The sequence below is a fragment of the Panicum virgatum genome, chromosome 7K (assembly GCF_016808335.1).
Source record: "Panicum virgatum strain AP13 chromosome 7K, P.virgatum_v5, whole genome shotgun sequence".
In the NCBI taxonomy this organism is placed as follows: Eukaryota; Viridiplantae; Streptophyta; class Magnoliopsida; order Poales; family Poaceae; genus Panicum; species Panicum virgatum.
Genome location: NC_053142.1, coordinates 33,922,076 through 33,935,434, shown reverse-complemented (window position 1 = coordinate 33,935,434; position 13,359 = coordinate 33,922,076). Strand labels below are relative to the sequence as shown.

At 47.8% G+C, this 13,359-nt stretch overlaps 2 protein-coding genes across 3 annotated transcripts in view; one reads left to right on the top strand and one right to left on the bottom strand.

Annotated features, from left to right (window-relative positions):
* Positions 1-3,191, top strand: part of LOC120641123 (potassium channel KOR2) — a 3,783-nt gene extending 592 nt beyond the window's left edge. Inside the window, exons 2-12 of the mRNA XM_039917110.1 lie at positions 1-128; positions 221-284; positions 395-734; positions 851-1,146; positions 1,274-1,354; positions 1,453-1,551; positions 1,680-1,901; positions 1,970-2,158; positions 2,410-2,485; positions 2,614-2,908; positions 3,014-3,191. The exon at positions 1-128 is cut by the window's left edge and continues 94 nt beyond it. Coding sequence (XP_039773044.1) covers positions 1-128; positions 221-284; positions 395-734; positions 851-1,146; positions 1,274-1,354; positions 1,453-1,551; positions 1,680-1,901; positions 1,970-2,158; positions 2,410-2,485; positions 2,614-2,908; positions 3,014-3,110 — 1,887 coding nt within the window. The 3' untranslated portion in view covers positions 3,111-3,191. The remainder of the gene's footprint in view (positions 129-220; positions 285-394; positions 735-850; positions 1,147-1,273; positions 1,355-1,452; positions 1,552-1,679; positions 1,902-1,969; positions 2,159-2,409; positions 2,486-2,613; positions 2,909-3,013) is intronic.
* Positions 3,192-3,494: 303 nt separating this feature from the next.
* LOC120641125 (translation initiation factor IF-2-like) lies at positions 3,495-12,910 on the bottom strand. 2 transcript variants are annotated; one of them, XM_039917111.1, is made up of 7 exons: positions 12,608-12,910; positions 12,412-12,502; positions 12,231-12,300; positions 10,723-11,053; positions 8,919-9,953; positions 5,052-5,201; positions 3,495-4,294 (listed from the first exon to the last, which is right to left on the bottom strand). In XM_039917111.1, the coding sequence occupies exons 1-7, from the start codon at positions 12,632-12,634 to the stop codon at positions 3,860-3,862; spliced, it is 2,139 nt and encodes a 712-aa protein (XP_039773045.1). In that variant the 5' UTR covers positions 12,635-12,910; the 3' UTR covers positions 3,495-3,859. The 2 variants fall into 2 exon arrangements, with proteins under 2 accessions (XP_039773045.1, XP_039773046.1); XM_039917112.1 differs by having other exon boundaries at positions 10,723-11,039; positions 12,608-12,871.
* Positions 12,911-13,359: the final 449 nt, after the last annotated feature.

Below are 13,359 nucleotides of genomic sequence, written 5' to 3'. Positions count from 1 at the left end.
AAGCACCTGCTGGACCTCGAGTGCGTGCAGCTCGTCTTCCTCGCCGACGTCGCCGTCCACTTCTTCCTCGCCTACAGGGACGCCCACACCTACCGGATGGTCTGCGACAGGCGGAAGATCGCGCTGCGGTGAGGCCGGTTGCTCTAGCAGGCCTGGACACCATTGTTCTTTTTTCGCAAAATATCCAAGAGACCTCTCTGAATATGATCGTGTTCTGCAGCTACATCAAAGGAAGCTTCGCTCTTGACATCCTAGGTTGCTTCCCATGGGATTTCATATACAAGGTGATCGAGATCGACATCTCAATTAATTCCTGCAACTGCGATTGCCATTGTGCGTCGGAGATATGGGATTTATGTTCTTTACAGGACTGTTCGTTCCTTGTTTTTATCAGGCCACGGGAAGAACGGAGATGGTGAGGTGCCTGGTGTGGCTGCGGCTGTCCAGGGCCCGCAAGATCATGGCCTTCTTCAAGAGGATGGAGAAGGACATCCGCATCAGCTACCTCTTCACGCGCATCGTGAAGCTCATCACCGTCGAGCTCTACTTCACGCACACCGCCGCCTGCGTCTTCTACTACCTCGCCACCACGCTGCCGCCGGCGAGCGAGGCCGGCACCTGGGTCGGCAGCCTGACGCTGGGGGACGCCAGGTACATCAACTTCAGGGAGATCGACCTGCTCACCCGCTACGTCACCTCGCTGTACTTTGCCATCGTCACCATGGCGACCGTCGGTACGACGATGCTCTGCTCTGCTCTCGATCCATCCATCGATCATCTTGGTGTCCACCATGTGGATCAACAAACAAATCTCTGCAGTTTCGTTCTGATCGTGCAAAGGCACATTCAGGTTACGGCGACGTCCATGCGGTGAATCCGAGGGAGATGACCTTCACCGTGGCCTACATCTCCTTCAGCATCCTCCTCAGCGCGTACCTGATCGGCAACATGACAGCGCTCATCGTCAAGGGATCCAAGACGGAGAGGTTCCGGGACAAGATGACAGACCTCATCAGGTACATGAACAGGAACAAGCTGGGCGCCGGCATCAGGTCCCAGGTGAAGGAGCACTTGCTGCTGCAGTATGAGAGCAGCTACACCAAGGACAGAGTCATTGACGATATCCCGGTTGCTGTTCGATCAAAGGTAGGCAGTCTTCTTCATAGAATAGAACAGGAGAGATTCAACTGATTTGTGTGTGTGTGTGTGTGTGTGTGTGTGTGTGTGTGTGTGTGTGGAGATCAGCATCATGAGCCTTTGTTTCGTTTTGCAGTTGTCCCAGACACTGTACCTCGACATGGTTTCGAAAGTGCGCCTGTTCAACGGATGTTCAGAGGACTTCCTGAGCCAGATTGTAAGATTTTGAGTGGATTCATGTTTCTCACTAGTTATTCGTAAATATAGTTAGTACTAGCATAGTATTCATTCAAAATTTTCTGTCGGTAATTTCAGGTGGTAAAATTGCATGAAGAATTCTTCCTCCCCGGCGAGGTTATCTTAGAGCAAGGCACTGTGGTGGATCAAATTTATATTGTCGTACACGGATGCCTGGTATTAATTTTCAGTAACAATTTTTATAACCATGATTCTAAATTTCCACTATTCAGTTTGAAGGAAAAGAATACATGAATTATGAGAAAACAGAACTCAGCTGTACCATCCTACTATTACTGTCACAGGAAGAGGTGGCTAGTGGAGAAGGTGGATCAGAGGAGATCATCTCAGAGCTGCTGCCTTACGACATCGTCGGCGATGTTTCTGTAGTTTGCAATGTTCCACAGCCACACACAGTTAGGGTCTGTGAGCTTTGCAGCGTCCTGAGAATCGACAAGCAGTCCCTGACCAGCATTCTGCAAATTTACTTCAAGGATAGCCGTCAGATCTTGAGCAACCTATTGGAGGTAACATGTCAACAACAGCGAGTCTGGATCAAAACTTGGCTGCAAATGAAAATTTGTTTTTCCTGTAGTGGAGGAAAACCGAATCCAGAGGGAAGCAGCTCGAATCAGACATCACATACCTGATATCAAGGCAGGAAGCAGAACTTGTTCTCGGAGTGAACAATGCTGCTTACCATGGAGACTTGTTCCGTTTGAAGGGTTTGATCAGTGCGGGAGCTGATCCTAGTAAACCCGATTACGATGGAAGGACCGCACTGGTTTGTGAACTCTCTCATATAGTAATTGTAATTCTTTATTTCGAAAAAAAAAGTTGTAATTCAGAGTACAGAAGTTCATTTTCACTGAAACAAATGCAGCATGAAACCCAATTTTCCCTTACTGAAAATATGAAATAGCATATTGTAAATTACCTCCTCTTCTGGATGGAACCATGTGAAGAAAAAAAAACTGCAATTTTGAATAAATTGTAGATTTACCAAACTCTTTCCCGACCTTTACGTTACTACAGCATGTGGCAGCGTTACGAGGATATGAAGATATCGTCAGGTTCCTGATTCAGAGAGGAGCAAACGTCAACAGCATAGGTATGCAAGCTTTTTTTTTTTGAGAGAGAAAGTATGCAAGCAATTTATCCAAGGCAAACATAAACGTTTAAAAACAACATTTTTTTATGAATTTCTCTTGTGATATACGATCATCTCTAAACCTGCAGATAAGTTTGGGAATTCACCGTTGCTGCTAGCCCTGAAATCCGGGCACGATAGGATCACCTCCCTGCTGGTGAAGCACGGCGCGGTCCTGAACCTAGAGGATGCCGGAGGGTACCTGTGCAGGGTGGTCACCGGCGGCAGGATCGACCTGCTGAATCGCCTGCTCAGGTTCGGCGTCGACCCCAACTGCAAGAACTACGACCAGAGGACGCCGCTCCACGTCGCCGCCGCGGAGGGCCTGCACCTCGTCGCCAGCATGCTCATAGGCTTCGGCGCGGATGTTCAGGCCAAAGACAGGTACCCAGCACGCTTGGATTTCACAAGGGTTTTGCAGGAATTCCAGAGGAAAACCGTGTGATTCCGGTCGGGATCTGTTGAAATGAAATTAATGAAATGGTGCAGGTGGGGAAACACGCCGTTGGACGAAGGGCGGAGGTGCAGCTGCAAGCCACTGGTCAGGATCCTGGAGCAGGCTACAACAGCTGCAGTCGCTCAGTGATCTGGAAATCTACATCCTGTGCTAATGTAGGAACTGCTGGAATTGAAATATTCTTTTCTGAAATGATGAAAGTATCTGTCACAAATGCTGGCCTCAGAAAATCTGCAGCTGAATTTTTTACTGAAAACGGACATACCACAAACAGGCGATGCAAATACTCACTAGTATGCCTAGTTTTCTACAATCATTTCCGGTCACGCATGAATTAGCTTTTGCTCGAATTATAGTAACAGATAAAATGACAATAATCATACATCAAGTTTATTCCAACACCGCATTCACCTTATGTTATAATATAGATGCAGCTTCAAATTTCAGGGCATACAGTCAGGCTTACGACCGTATTCCATACTGTAGAGTCAGCATGCAATACAGCATACGTAATACGTACAACTTAAAAATGCTTCAGTTTGACTCCACAGAGCGGGGAATCAATCAAAGGGTGTAGCAATTACAATAGCAGATAACTTGCCTTTTTACTGCAACATAGTTTGGATGAATTATGAAAAGGAATATACAACGCACTGAATCACTAATCCTTCTCATGTACGCATGACCCCCCCCCGAAAGGCTGTAAAAACTCCTGAATCAAATAAGTATGTGCTAGTTCATATCAGAATGTGTGTTGGTCACAGTTACAAGTCACCAGTGAACAAAATCTTGTTACACTCAGAAACCTTTTGTCAGTTCAGCACAACTGGCTGAATTAACAGAAAACCAAACGATGTCAGACACAAATAATTACTATATTAGCATTCAATCCGAACCGAACCACTCTGCGTTGAGATGAACTTGGGCTTCCTAATCACCTGCTCCAAGCACTGGATAACATCCCCAACCTGGAAATCGTCGCAATCCTGAATCACCAGTCCACAGTCATTACCCTTTTCTATTGTTTCTGCATCCTGCCTCTCCCGCTTCAGAGATGAACAGGGACCCTCAAATACAACATCTCCACTCCTCAACAGTCTCATGGTTCCAGATTTGCTAAAGTGACCGTCAGTTATACGGCAGCCAGCAATTTTGATGTCCGGTCCTTTGGACTTGCTTCGCCCTTTCAGCTCGAATATGTTCAGAACCTCAGCCTCCCCCGAAACCTGGGTTTCAGCAGTCCCTGGTGCCTTATCCACAATGGCCCTTCCCATTTCCTCAAGGAGATGATAGATAACCTTGTGCAGCAAAACCTAAATATGAAACATTTATTAGCCAGATCCCCTCAGATGTATATAAAGATTAAAGATCAACTGAGAATATATAAATATAACAAATGAGTTCACGAACTGCATTAGTACATAAAGTGGTCCTTGATACTTTGGCGTGTGAACATACAGCTATACGAACAGACAAGGTCCCCTATCACCAAACTCAAAGCAAACAAAACATGCTGTGACCAACAATAGGAAACCAGATTTTTGTAATATTTCAACACATAACTGTTTCTTTGTGGTATGATAATATGTAAAAATAACAACGTTTTCTGGGGAAGACTCCAGCTGATGTTAGAAAAAATGTATATGAGGTCATGAGGTGCTGAAGCAGTGGAAGAAGCAAGCAGATCTGAAGCTCAGGGTACTGTTCAAATCCAAAGAACGAAAAAAAAGGGAACAGGCCACTCTACATTCAGGATGTTACATCTGTATTATGTATTTGAATTTTGAAATTGCAATCCGCATTTTAATCCAACTAGGCAACTAATTCAATGGTAGTCGTATCGTCATTCCTCGAGGAGATAAATTACCATGATATCATCCTCCCGAATGATTTCCATAACATCTAGCAAAAGAAAAACAGTGCATGTATTCTAGCATCTCTGCGCAGAACAAAATGTTTCCAAAACTGAACATTTATCCAGAGATGCACTCAAACCCAATGCTAACATCAAACTCACAAAAACAAAATTACAACTGACAATAGAGAAATAATAATTAATGAACATGGTACCTTTATGTTGGCTCTTGCTGCTGCTTGAGTGATAGCAATAGGAGGAGTGCGAATGTTGAAACCAACTATATACGCTCCGCATGCTTGTGCCAGATCAATGTCATGCTGACTAATTGGACCAACACCTACATGAACAACATTCACAAAAACCTGCAGAGAGCAAACTATGTATTAACATAAGAACTGAACAAAAAAAAATGGTGATGTAAACAGAACCCTGTACCAAGAGATTCACAAACTGGCACTTGGGAGTCAATTAAACTTAAAAACTGCAATGTTATTGTCTCACAATATTTCCAGAAGAGAAATAAGCATCAAATCTGCATCAGAAAATACCTGCTGTCGGTACCCTGCAACTGGGGTACCCACTCCTACTGTGCCAAGACTCGCGTAGTTATCCGTAACTACGCCCTAAGGAGCTGAGCAGCCGGACCCCTGGGGTCCGACTCCATCTCACCGGACCAACGGTCCCGGACCCGCTTCCCGCTCGGGGACAGGTCCGGTGTCACCACGTGTCTTAGAGGTGAAAATGCTCTGCACCTGTGACCGTGGACCCGGACCCCCGCAGGTGGGTCCGGGACCTCCACGTGCCTATCCGGATCCCGTGAGCTCTCGGCTCAGCTAGCAGCTCGGGAGGGGTCCGGAGCCTCCACGTGTCACGCAGACGCGGGCGCAGGCGCAAGCCTTCCGCTGGAAGCTCCCTCACCCACCCGCATTAAGTGCGAGTGGTTGAAGCGGGCTCTGCTGCCTCTAGGCACGGGGCAGCTTTTGTCAGTCCACACTGCGGCTCGTCTGTTACCGAGGCACGCAGCAGTGTCTCAGCGCCGCGCGCGTGGGCGACGAGTCATGATGACCAGCTATTAACTGAAGCAACAGTGCACGCTGCTACAGTGGACTGAGTCAGTAGTTCGGCGCTTCATCATGACCTCGACGCGCGACTGCAAAGACTAGACTCTACTCTGACAGGACAGCTCAAGACCATCCCTGGTCAGAAGCTACGCACGGAAGCCGACGACAAGATCTCCGGATCTGAGGCATTGAAGGCCAAAATGTAGTTTATAATACATCGCCGGGTCCATATGTCGGGGCCCCGCTCAGTGTACGTGCTCCCCTTGGACATATAAAAGGGAGAGCACGCCCGCTAGAACACAGGCTCTCCATACAGACTCAAGCTCTCGCACCTCCTCACTCTCGTGGGAAGGCAATACAACACACAGTGGACGTAGGGTATTACGCTCCGACGGCCCGAACCACTCTAAATCCTGCTGTGTTTCTTGTGTTCTTGAGGGAGATCGATCTAAGACTAGCTACCCCCTGAGTACACACCCTCTGGGCTAGGGCGGGTGCCTTCCGCCACCCGGCCGTGGTTTGCAACACCACGACATTTGGCGCGCCAGGTAGGGGGGCTTTAGCTAGTTTTAGCTCATCTCTTGCCCATCTCCATGGCTCGGGTGGTTGAGCACTCCCACCACCACGACGACGTGGAGATGACGGAGGGTGTGGCGTCATCCGCGCCACACGCCTCTCGCCTTCCTGCGCCAGGGGCAACCGTGCCCGTGGAGCAGCCACCGTCGGCAGCGGCGCGCGCTGCACGTCGGCAAGAGTCAGGGCGCCCGTCAAGGGCCCCCTCACAAGCTGCGAGCGGCGGAGCGACAAATCCCAGCTCGCAGCATACCTCACTCATGAGAGGAAGCCCGCTCCGGCGGAAAGCCGACTCCGGTCGCACCAAGCCCGCTCCGGCGGAAAGCCGACTCCGGTCGCACCAAGCCCGCTCCGGCGGAAAGCCCACTCCGGTCGCACTAAGCCGACTCTGGTGGCTCTCTCCGGCGGAAAGCCGACTCCGGTCGCACCCCCGACTCTACATCTCTGTAAGTCCTACCCTTAGAGGCCCAGCAGGGAATAAAACATTTTCCTTTGTAACTAGGTAGTACTTCCGTGTGGTCCAGTCCGGTGAGCCTCCCCCGTGGAGGGGTCCGGACCTCTGCGAACCAGGTTCAGGGAAGCGTACTCACCCTCCGGGGAGGTCCGGAGCCGTGTAGCCGCTTAGCCTGGTTCCGTACCCTAAGCCTGCATGCTCTACCTCCCTAGGGCGAGTACCGTAGTACCTAAGACTGGGGGCCCGGAGGTCCGGACAGCTCCGGCCTCATAAACCCGTGTTCTGGCTTACATCGCACATCTCATGTACATCTAGTTATAAAGGAAAAGTTTATTCTCAGTTCGCCTCTAAGGATGTTACATTCCAATTTTAATTTACGCATTCTGTTGCGCTAACCCCCACGTGGCTTCTTACTCTTGTGCGGTGATTGTGGTCCGAATTGAGTTGGCTAGTTAGTGACTTAGCTCGAGACCCCTCATGGAAGAGAGGGGTTCGGACCCCTGGGAACCTGCAGGTTCAGGGAAGCGCACTCATTCTCCGGGGAGGTCCGGAGCCGTGTAGCCGCTTAGCCTGGTTCCGTACCCTAAGCCTGCACGCACCACCTCCTGTGAATGAGTGCCGTAGTACCTAGGACTGGGAACCTGGAGGTCCGGACTTTCTCTTAACCTAAAGGCCGGCCCCTTGAGCTCCGTTCACTGAACCTAGCTGTCTATGTCAAAGGATTACAGCCAACAGGATTTGGGACCCGTGGGCACGCTACTAAGCATCTACCTTGAGTCATGTGCAGGTCCAAACGTGATGATGCAGCAGGTGACCCAAAGGATGGACGATGCAGGACAAGACCCTTGCGGCGCGCACCGCTGAGCGCCAGAAGCAGCCAAGTTGCTCACAGTAGTGGCCCCACCTGCGGGTTCGTCGCCTCTCCCGAGGCAGGCCCGGGGGCCTCTGTCGGTACCCTGCAACTGGGGTACCCACTCCTACTGTGCCAAGACTCGCGTAGTTATCCGTAACTACGCCCTAAGGAGCTGAGCAGCCGGACCCCTGGGGTCCGACTCCATCTCACCGGACCAACGGTCCCGGACCCGCTTCCCGCTCGGGGACAGGTCCGGTGTCACCACGTGTCTTAGAGGTGAAAATGCTCTGCACCTGTGACCGTGGACCCGGACCCCCGCAGGTGGGTCCGGGACCTCCACGTGCCTATCCGGATCCCGTGAGCTCTCGGCTCAGCTAGCAGCTCGGGAGGGGTCCGGAGCCTCCACGTGTCACGCAGACGCGGGCGCAGGCGCAAGCCTTCCGCTGGAAGCTCCCTCACCCACCCGCATTAAGTGCGAGTGGTTGAAGCGGGCTCTGCTGCCTCTAGGCACGGGGCAGCTTTTGTCAGTCCACACTGCGGCTCGTCTGTTACCGAGGCACGCAGCAGTGTCTCAGCGCCGCGCGCGTGGGCGACGAGTCATGATGACCAGCTATTAACTGAAGCAACAGTGCACGCTGCTACAGTGGACTGAGTCAGTAGTTCGGCGCTTCATCATGACCTCGACGCGCGACTGCAAAGACTAGACTCTACTCTGACAGGACAGCTCAAGACCATCCCTGGTCAGAAGCTACGCACGGAAGCCGACGACAAGATCTCCGGATCTGAGGCATTGAAGGCCAAAATGTAGTTTATAATACATCGCCGGGTCCATATGTCGGGGCCCCGCTCAGTGTACGTGCTCCCCTTGGACATATAAAAGGGAGAGCACGCCCGCTAGAACACAGGCTCTCCATACAGACTCAAGCTCTCGCACCTCCTCACTCTCGTGGGAAGGCAATACAACACACAGTGGACGTAGGGTATTACGCTCCGGCGGCCCGAACCACTCTAAATCCTGCTGTGTTTCTTGTGTTCTTGAGGGAGATCGATCTAAGACTAGCTACCCCCTGAGTACACACCCTCTGGGCTAGGGCGGGTGCCTTCCGCCACCCGGCTGTGGTTTGCAGCACCACGACACCTGCGCACTATTAAGACTCCTTAATGCATCTGTAACAGCTTGAACGCTGCCCTGAACATCACCTTTGACAATAATGGGCATTTCTACTCTTTCAGGAGCCTCTTCTTTAATTTCTAGCTCATCTGCCATGCCTTCATCAATCTTTCGAAGTCTATCTTTCTCCTGCTTCTTCTTCCGCCCTTGACTAAGCATTCTTGCCCTTTCCTCTGAATCAACAACCACGACATCATCTCCAGCCATTGGAAGGCCCCTTAACCCCTCAATCTCAACAGGCATCGCTGGTTTTGCAGACTCTGTAATTTTTCCTGCCGTGTCTCTAAGAGATCTAATTCTTCCCCACTCTGCTCCTACAACAATGTGTTGCCCACTAACTAATGTGCCAGACTTGACTATAGCTGTTGCCAGTGGACCCCTACCCCTGTCCAACCTTGCCTCCACCACAAAAGCCTGAGCAGGGCCATCAATTCTGGCTTTCAGGTCCATCATCTCAGCTTGAAGGAGCAAAGCCTCTTCCAATTTATCCAAACCAGATTTTGCTACGGCAGAGATTTCAACAACCTGCACATCTCCACCCATATCCTCCAAAAGCAAGCCTTCTGAACCAAGTTGAATTCTGACCCTCTCAGGATCAGCTCCAGATTTATCACATTTGTTTATGGCAACTACAACAGGAACGTTTGCTGCTTTTGCATGAGACATAGCTTCAAGCGTCTGAGGCATAACACCATCATCTGCTGCCACCACAAGGACTACAATATCTGTAACAGCGGCACCTCTAGCCCGCATAGCACTGAAGGCAGCATGTCCTGGAGTATCGAGAAATGTGATAGATGCTCCTGACGGCATCTCAACAACAAAAGCACCGATATGCTGAGTGATACCACCAGCTTCCTTAGCTGCAACAGATGTTTGCCGAAGAGCATCCAAAAGCGATGTTTTACCATGGTCAACATGGCCCATTACTGTTACAACAGCAGGACGTGGTTCATTCGTGCCTTCACCAGTGTGCATTCTTCTGGTATTAACACCAAGTTCCTGAGGAAGAAGCATGAAACATATGAGTTCATATTATAAGAAACATGATTTTCCTAGTGGTGCTTGAACATTTCATGATGGCAATGCTTGCCGTAAAAGTGAAGAAAATTGGAAGTATTTGGAACTGTGCTACTTAAATAAAAGCTAGCATGTGTCTATCCAAATAAAAATTAATCAAATCAGCAGTAACGCATACTTAATTTTTACATTGTCGAGTCATGGAATATACCACAGCCAGTCTGCAGTATTTCACACTATCATTGGAAAGAACACACCTAATAATATAAGCAAGCTAAAACTGTTGCAGATGGATTATAATAGAATGGGGGGAAGCAAACTTCACTTAAAAAAAAAGAACCAAGATTGTTCCAACAGACCAATTTTTTGTGGTAGAAGTAATAAAGACGTAAGAAAGATACCAGATTTTAATATGATCAGAAAACTTCTGGCCATTAGCATATCACAGATATACCAGATTTTAATATGATCAGAAAACTTCTGGCCATTAGCATATCACAGATTGCAACAAAACAATTTTTCTATCATATCATTGAGTTGCATTAAGCTCGCATGGTATAATAAAATAGGAGTGAAGAAATATATCTATAACAATTTTTCTATCATATCATTGGGTTGCATTAAGCTCGCATGGTATAATGAAATAGGAGTGAAGAAATATATCTATCGCTCATTTCTTGTATGCTACAGGAAACTGAACAGAAAGGACAATACTGGTTTATGCAATATGAAGAGAATGATTAAGACATACCATTGCAACCAACTCAGCAAGATCAATGTTGATAGAGTCAAACTCTGATTCAACCTTTTCACCAAGGTCTGCAAGTATGCCTTGAAGTGTACTAATATATGCACCGGTTCGTTTAGAGAGGTCAAGCAATGTCATCCCATCAAAAATCTCAACAGTTTTATCTGGTGATTTGGTAGCTATCTTCAGTTTTGGTGCAACATATGGTGCTTCTACAGGAGGTTGTGTTCTATTTTCTTTCTTCACTCGCTTCTCCTTTTTAGGAGCTTTCAGCCCTACAACATCCTCCTTTTTCCGACTCCATGCTAACATATAAACACCTGCATGAAAATTCCTATAAAGAAGATGGTATAGTCACCTGACATATAAAGCTTGAGAAATCAAGAAAAAAAGTAATAGTAACAAGAATCCTACTAGACTGATGTTTGAACTTCAATGCTAAAAAATTATACAACATGAATTGTTTCAATGGACGAAACAGATAATTGAGAAAAAGGGATATAGAATATTTCTTTTTTGAATCGAAAAGGGATATAGAATAAGACAAGAGGAAATGTGAGAAATCTGGAATACTAGTTAAGAAATCTTTGTGACTGCACCAATGCAAACAAACTGATTACATTCCTTTGTTAGTCCACAATGCTAAAGTCAGAACAATACCCTATATCGGTCAGTCGTCGGAGGACAAAATTAAGAAAAAAGTATTTCAGTTTAATAAAATAAGCCATGTAAGCCATCTCAAAATGGACCCCAGCACCATTTTCATGAAAGAAACAACCCAGCATCATGTCACATCATGTCATCGTGGTCCATGTATAAAATCTACCTACAAGCTTTCTCTTTAGAGGGATGTTAACTTCAACCCACCCAACAATATTCACTTTGTACTTCCCAGTTCCCACTTGATGAAACAGATCTAAAATAATAAAAAAGTTCGCATCCATATGCTCATCAGTCACATATATATCATTGATAAACCTAATATGATGTACTATCACCGCATGTTCAGAATTAACCAGCGTGTTGGAGTTCACATACTTGTCTAGCAACAACTGAGATATTACCAGGTCACATACAAATGTGTCAAATGGCACTTCAGGATACATATGACAAATATAGCATACACCATACATCCATTTACAGCACATACATCTGTATGCACACATGACACATCATCAAATTTGGACAAAAAGGAGCCTTACCCATGAGTTATCACATCAATTTTAATTTCTTAATTTGTAGTCACACAAGGTCAAATAAGATAAGCTGCAAATTGTGCCATGCAGAAGTTGCAATCATCGCTGAGAAGTTTGGAAGATTAACAATAATGCTCAGGTAAGTTTCGTCCAGGGGTGATTTCTGATTGGATCTAATATATCATTTTGTCTATCTCCGAAAGAATCCAATAATTATTCATTTATTTGTAATACCTGTGCTGGATACTTCAGATAGGTCTCGTATGTTTACACAAAATGAATGTGCAGCCAAGTAAATCACACAGATAAACATACCTGATGATAGTGAAATGGCTAGAGGGCATGCAACTAGCTGCATGTTTGGTCCTATCACTGCGGTAGAACTCTGCATTTTGGAAGCATATAAAACAGATTTAACCCCAATACTTCACTCTCTGAGAGGTTTATGCTAAAGTCGACAATGCCAAAATGGGACCAGAGCCTATAATCAACTTACGTGCCAGATTTCCAATCGCTCCATTGGAGAAATGCTTCTTACCCCCACGATCTGCCCGGAACGCCAAATTCAGAAGGCTCGTGTGGAGCTCCTGCAATACCCAGGCGTCAGTACAGCCGCTGCGAAGCCTAGTGCTAGGAAAATCGGAGCCCCGTGTGGATGCAAAGTACGCCCTCAGCTGCTAGCTCCGCCGTACCTTCCTCCGCAGCATCCGCCACGCCATTCCTCCGGCCCGCTTCGGCGCCGACGGGCTTCGGCCCGGAGGCTTCAGATTCAGGCACGCGAGAGTCGCGCTCGGCCGACGCTTGGCGCGGGGACGCCGGTATATTGGGGTCGGCGCAGGCCGCCGGCTGGATGTCGGGCTGGGGCGGCCGCACGCCGAGGGGCAGCGGACCTGCGGCGGCGGCGGCGGCTAGGGAAGAACAGGGACGGAGAGGCGGTTCTGTGCCTGGGGCTGGGGCTCCGGTGTCCAAAGTCTGGACACATAAAAAAAATAAAAATCCTACTAATAGACGGTCAGGATCTTCTGAGGTTATGGATGGAGCCACCCGATGTGTGGGGTTGGGTTTCCCCCCCTTTTACAAGCGTGTTCGGAGAATGAGAGAGCTTTGCCTTCGTTAAAAAAGAAAAAAAAACTTTTTAGTGCAACCTGAGAGTTCAGGTGGGGGGCAAAGATCCGAATGAAGAAAACGATCAGAAAGGTCTTTGATGTACTTATTTTTCAGATCATTTTGCATCGAGTTATCTTTATTTTGTGTTGGCTATTTCTTTCCTCGATAAATAGGTATATCATATATGAAGCACTCTTTAGTGTCTTCTAAAAAAAAGGCGGGGTGGGGGAGCTTTTGCCTTATGTGGGGATTGATACGTCGAGATGTCTCTTCTTGTAAAGTTCACATTATAAGATGTGCGACAGAAAAAATAGAAGATATTAGGGTAACTCAAGAT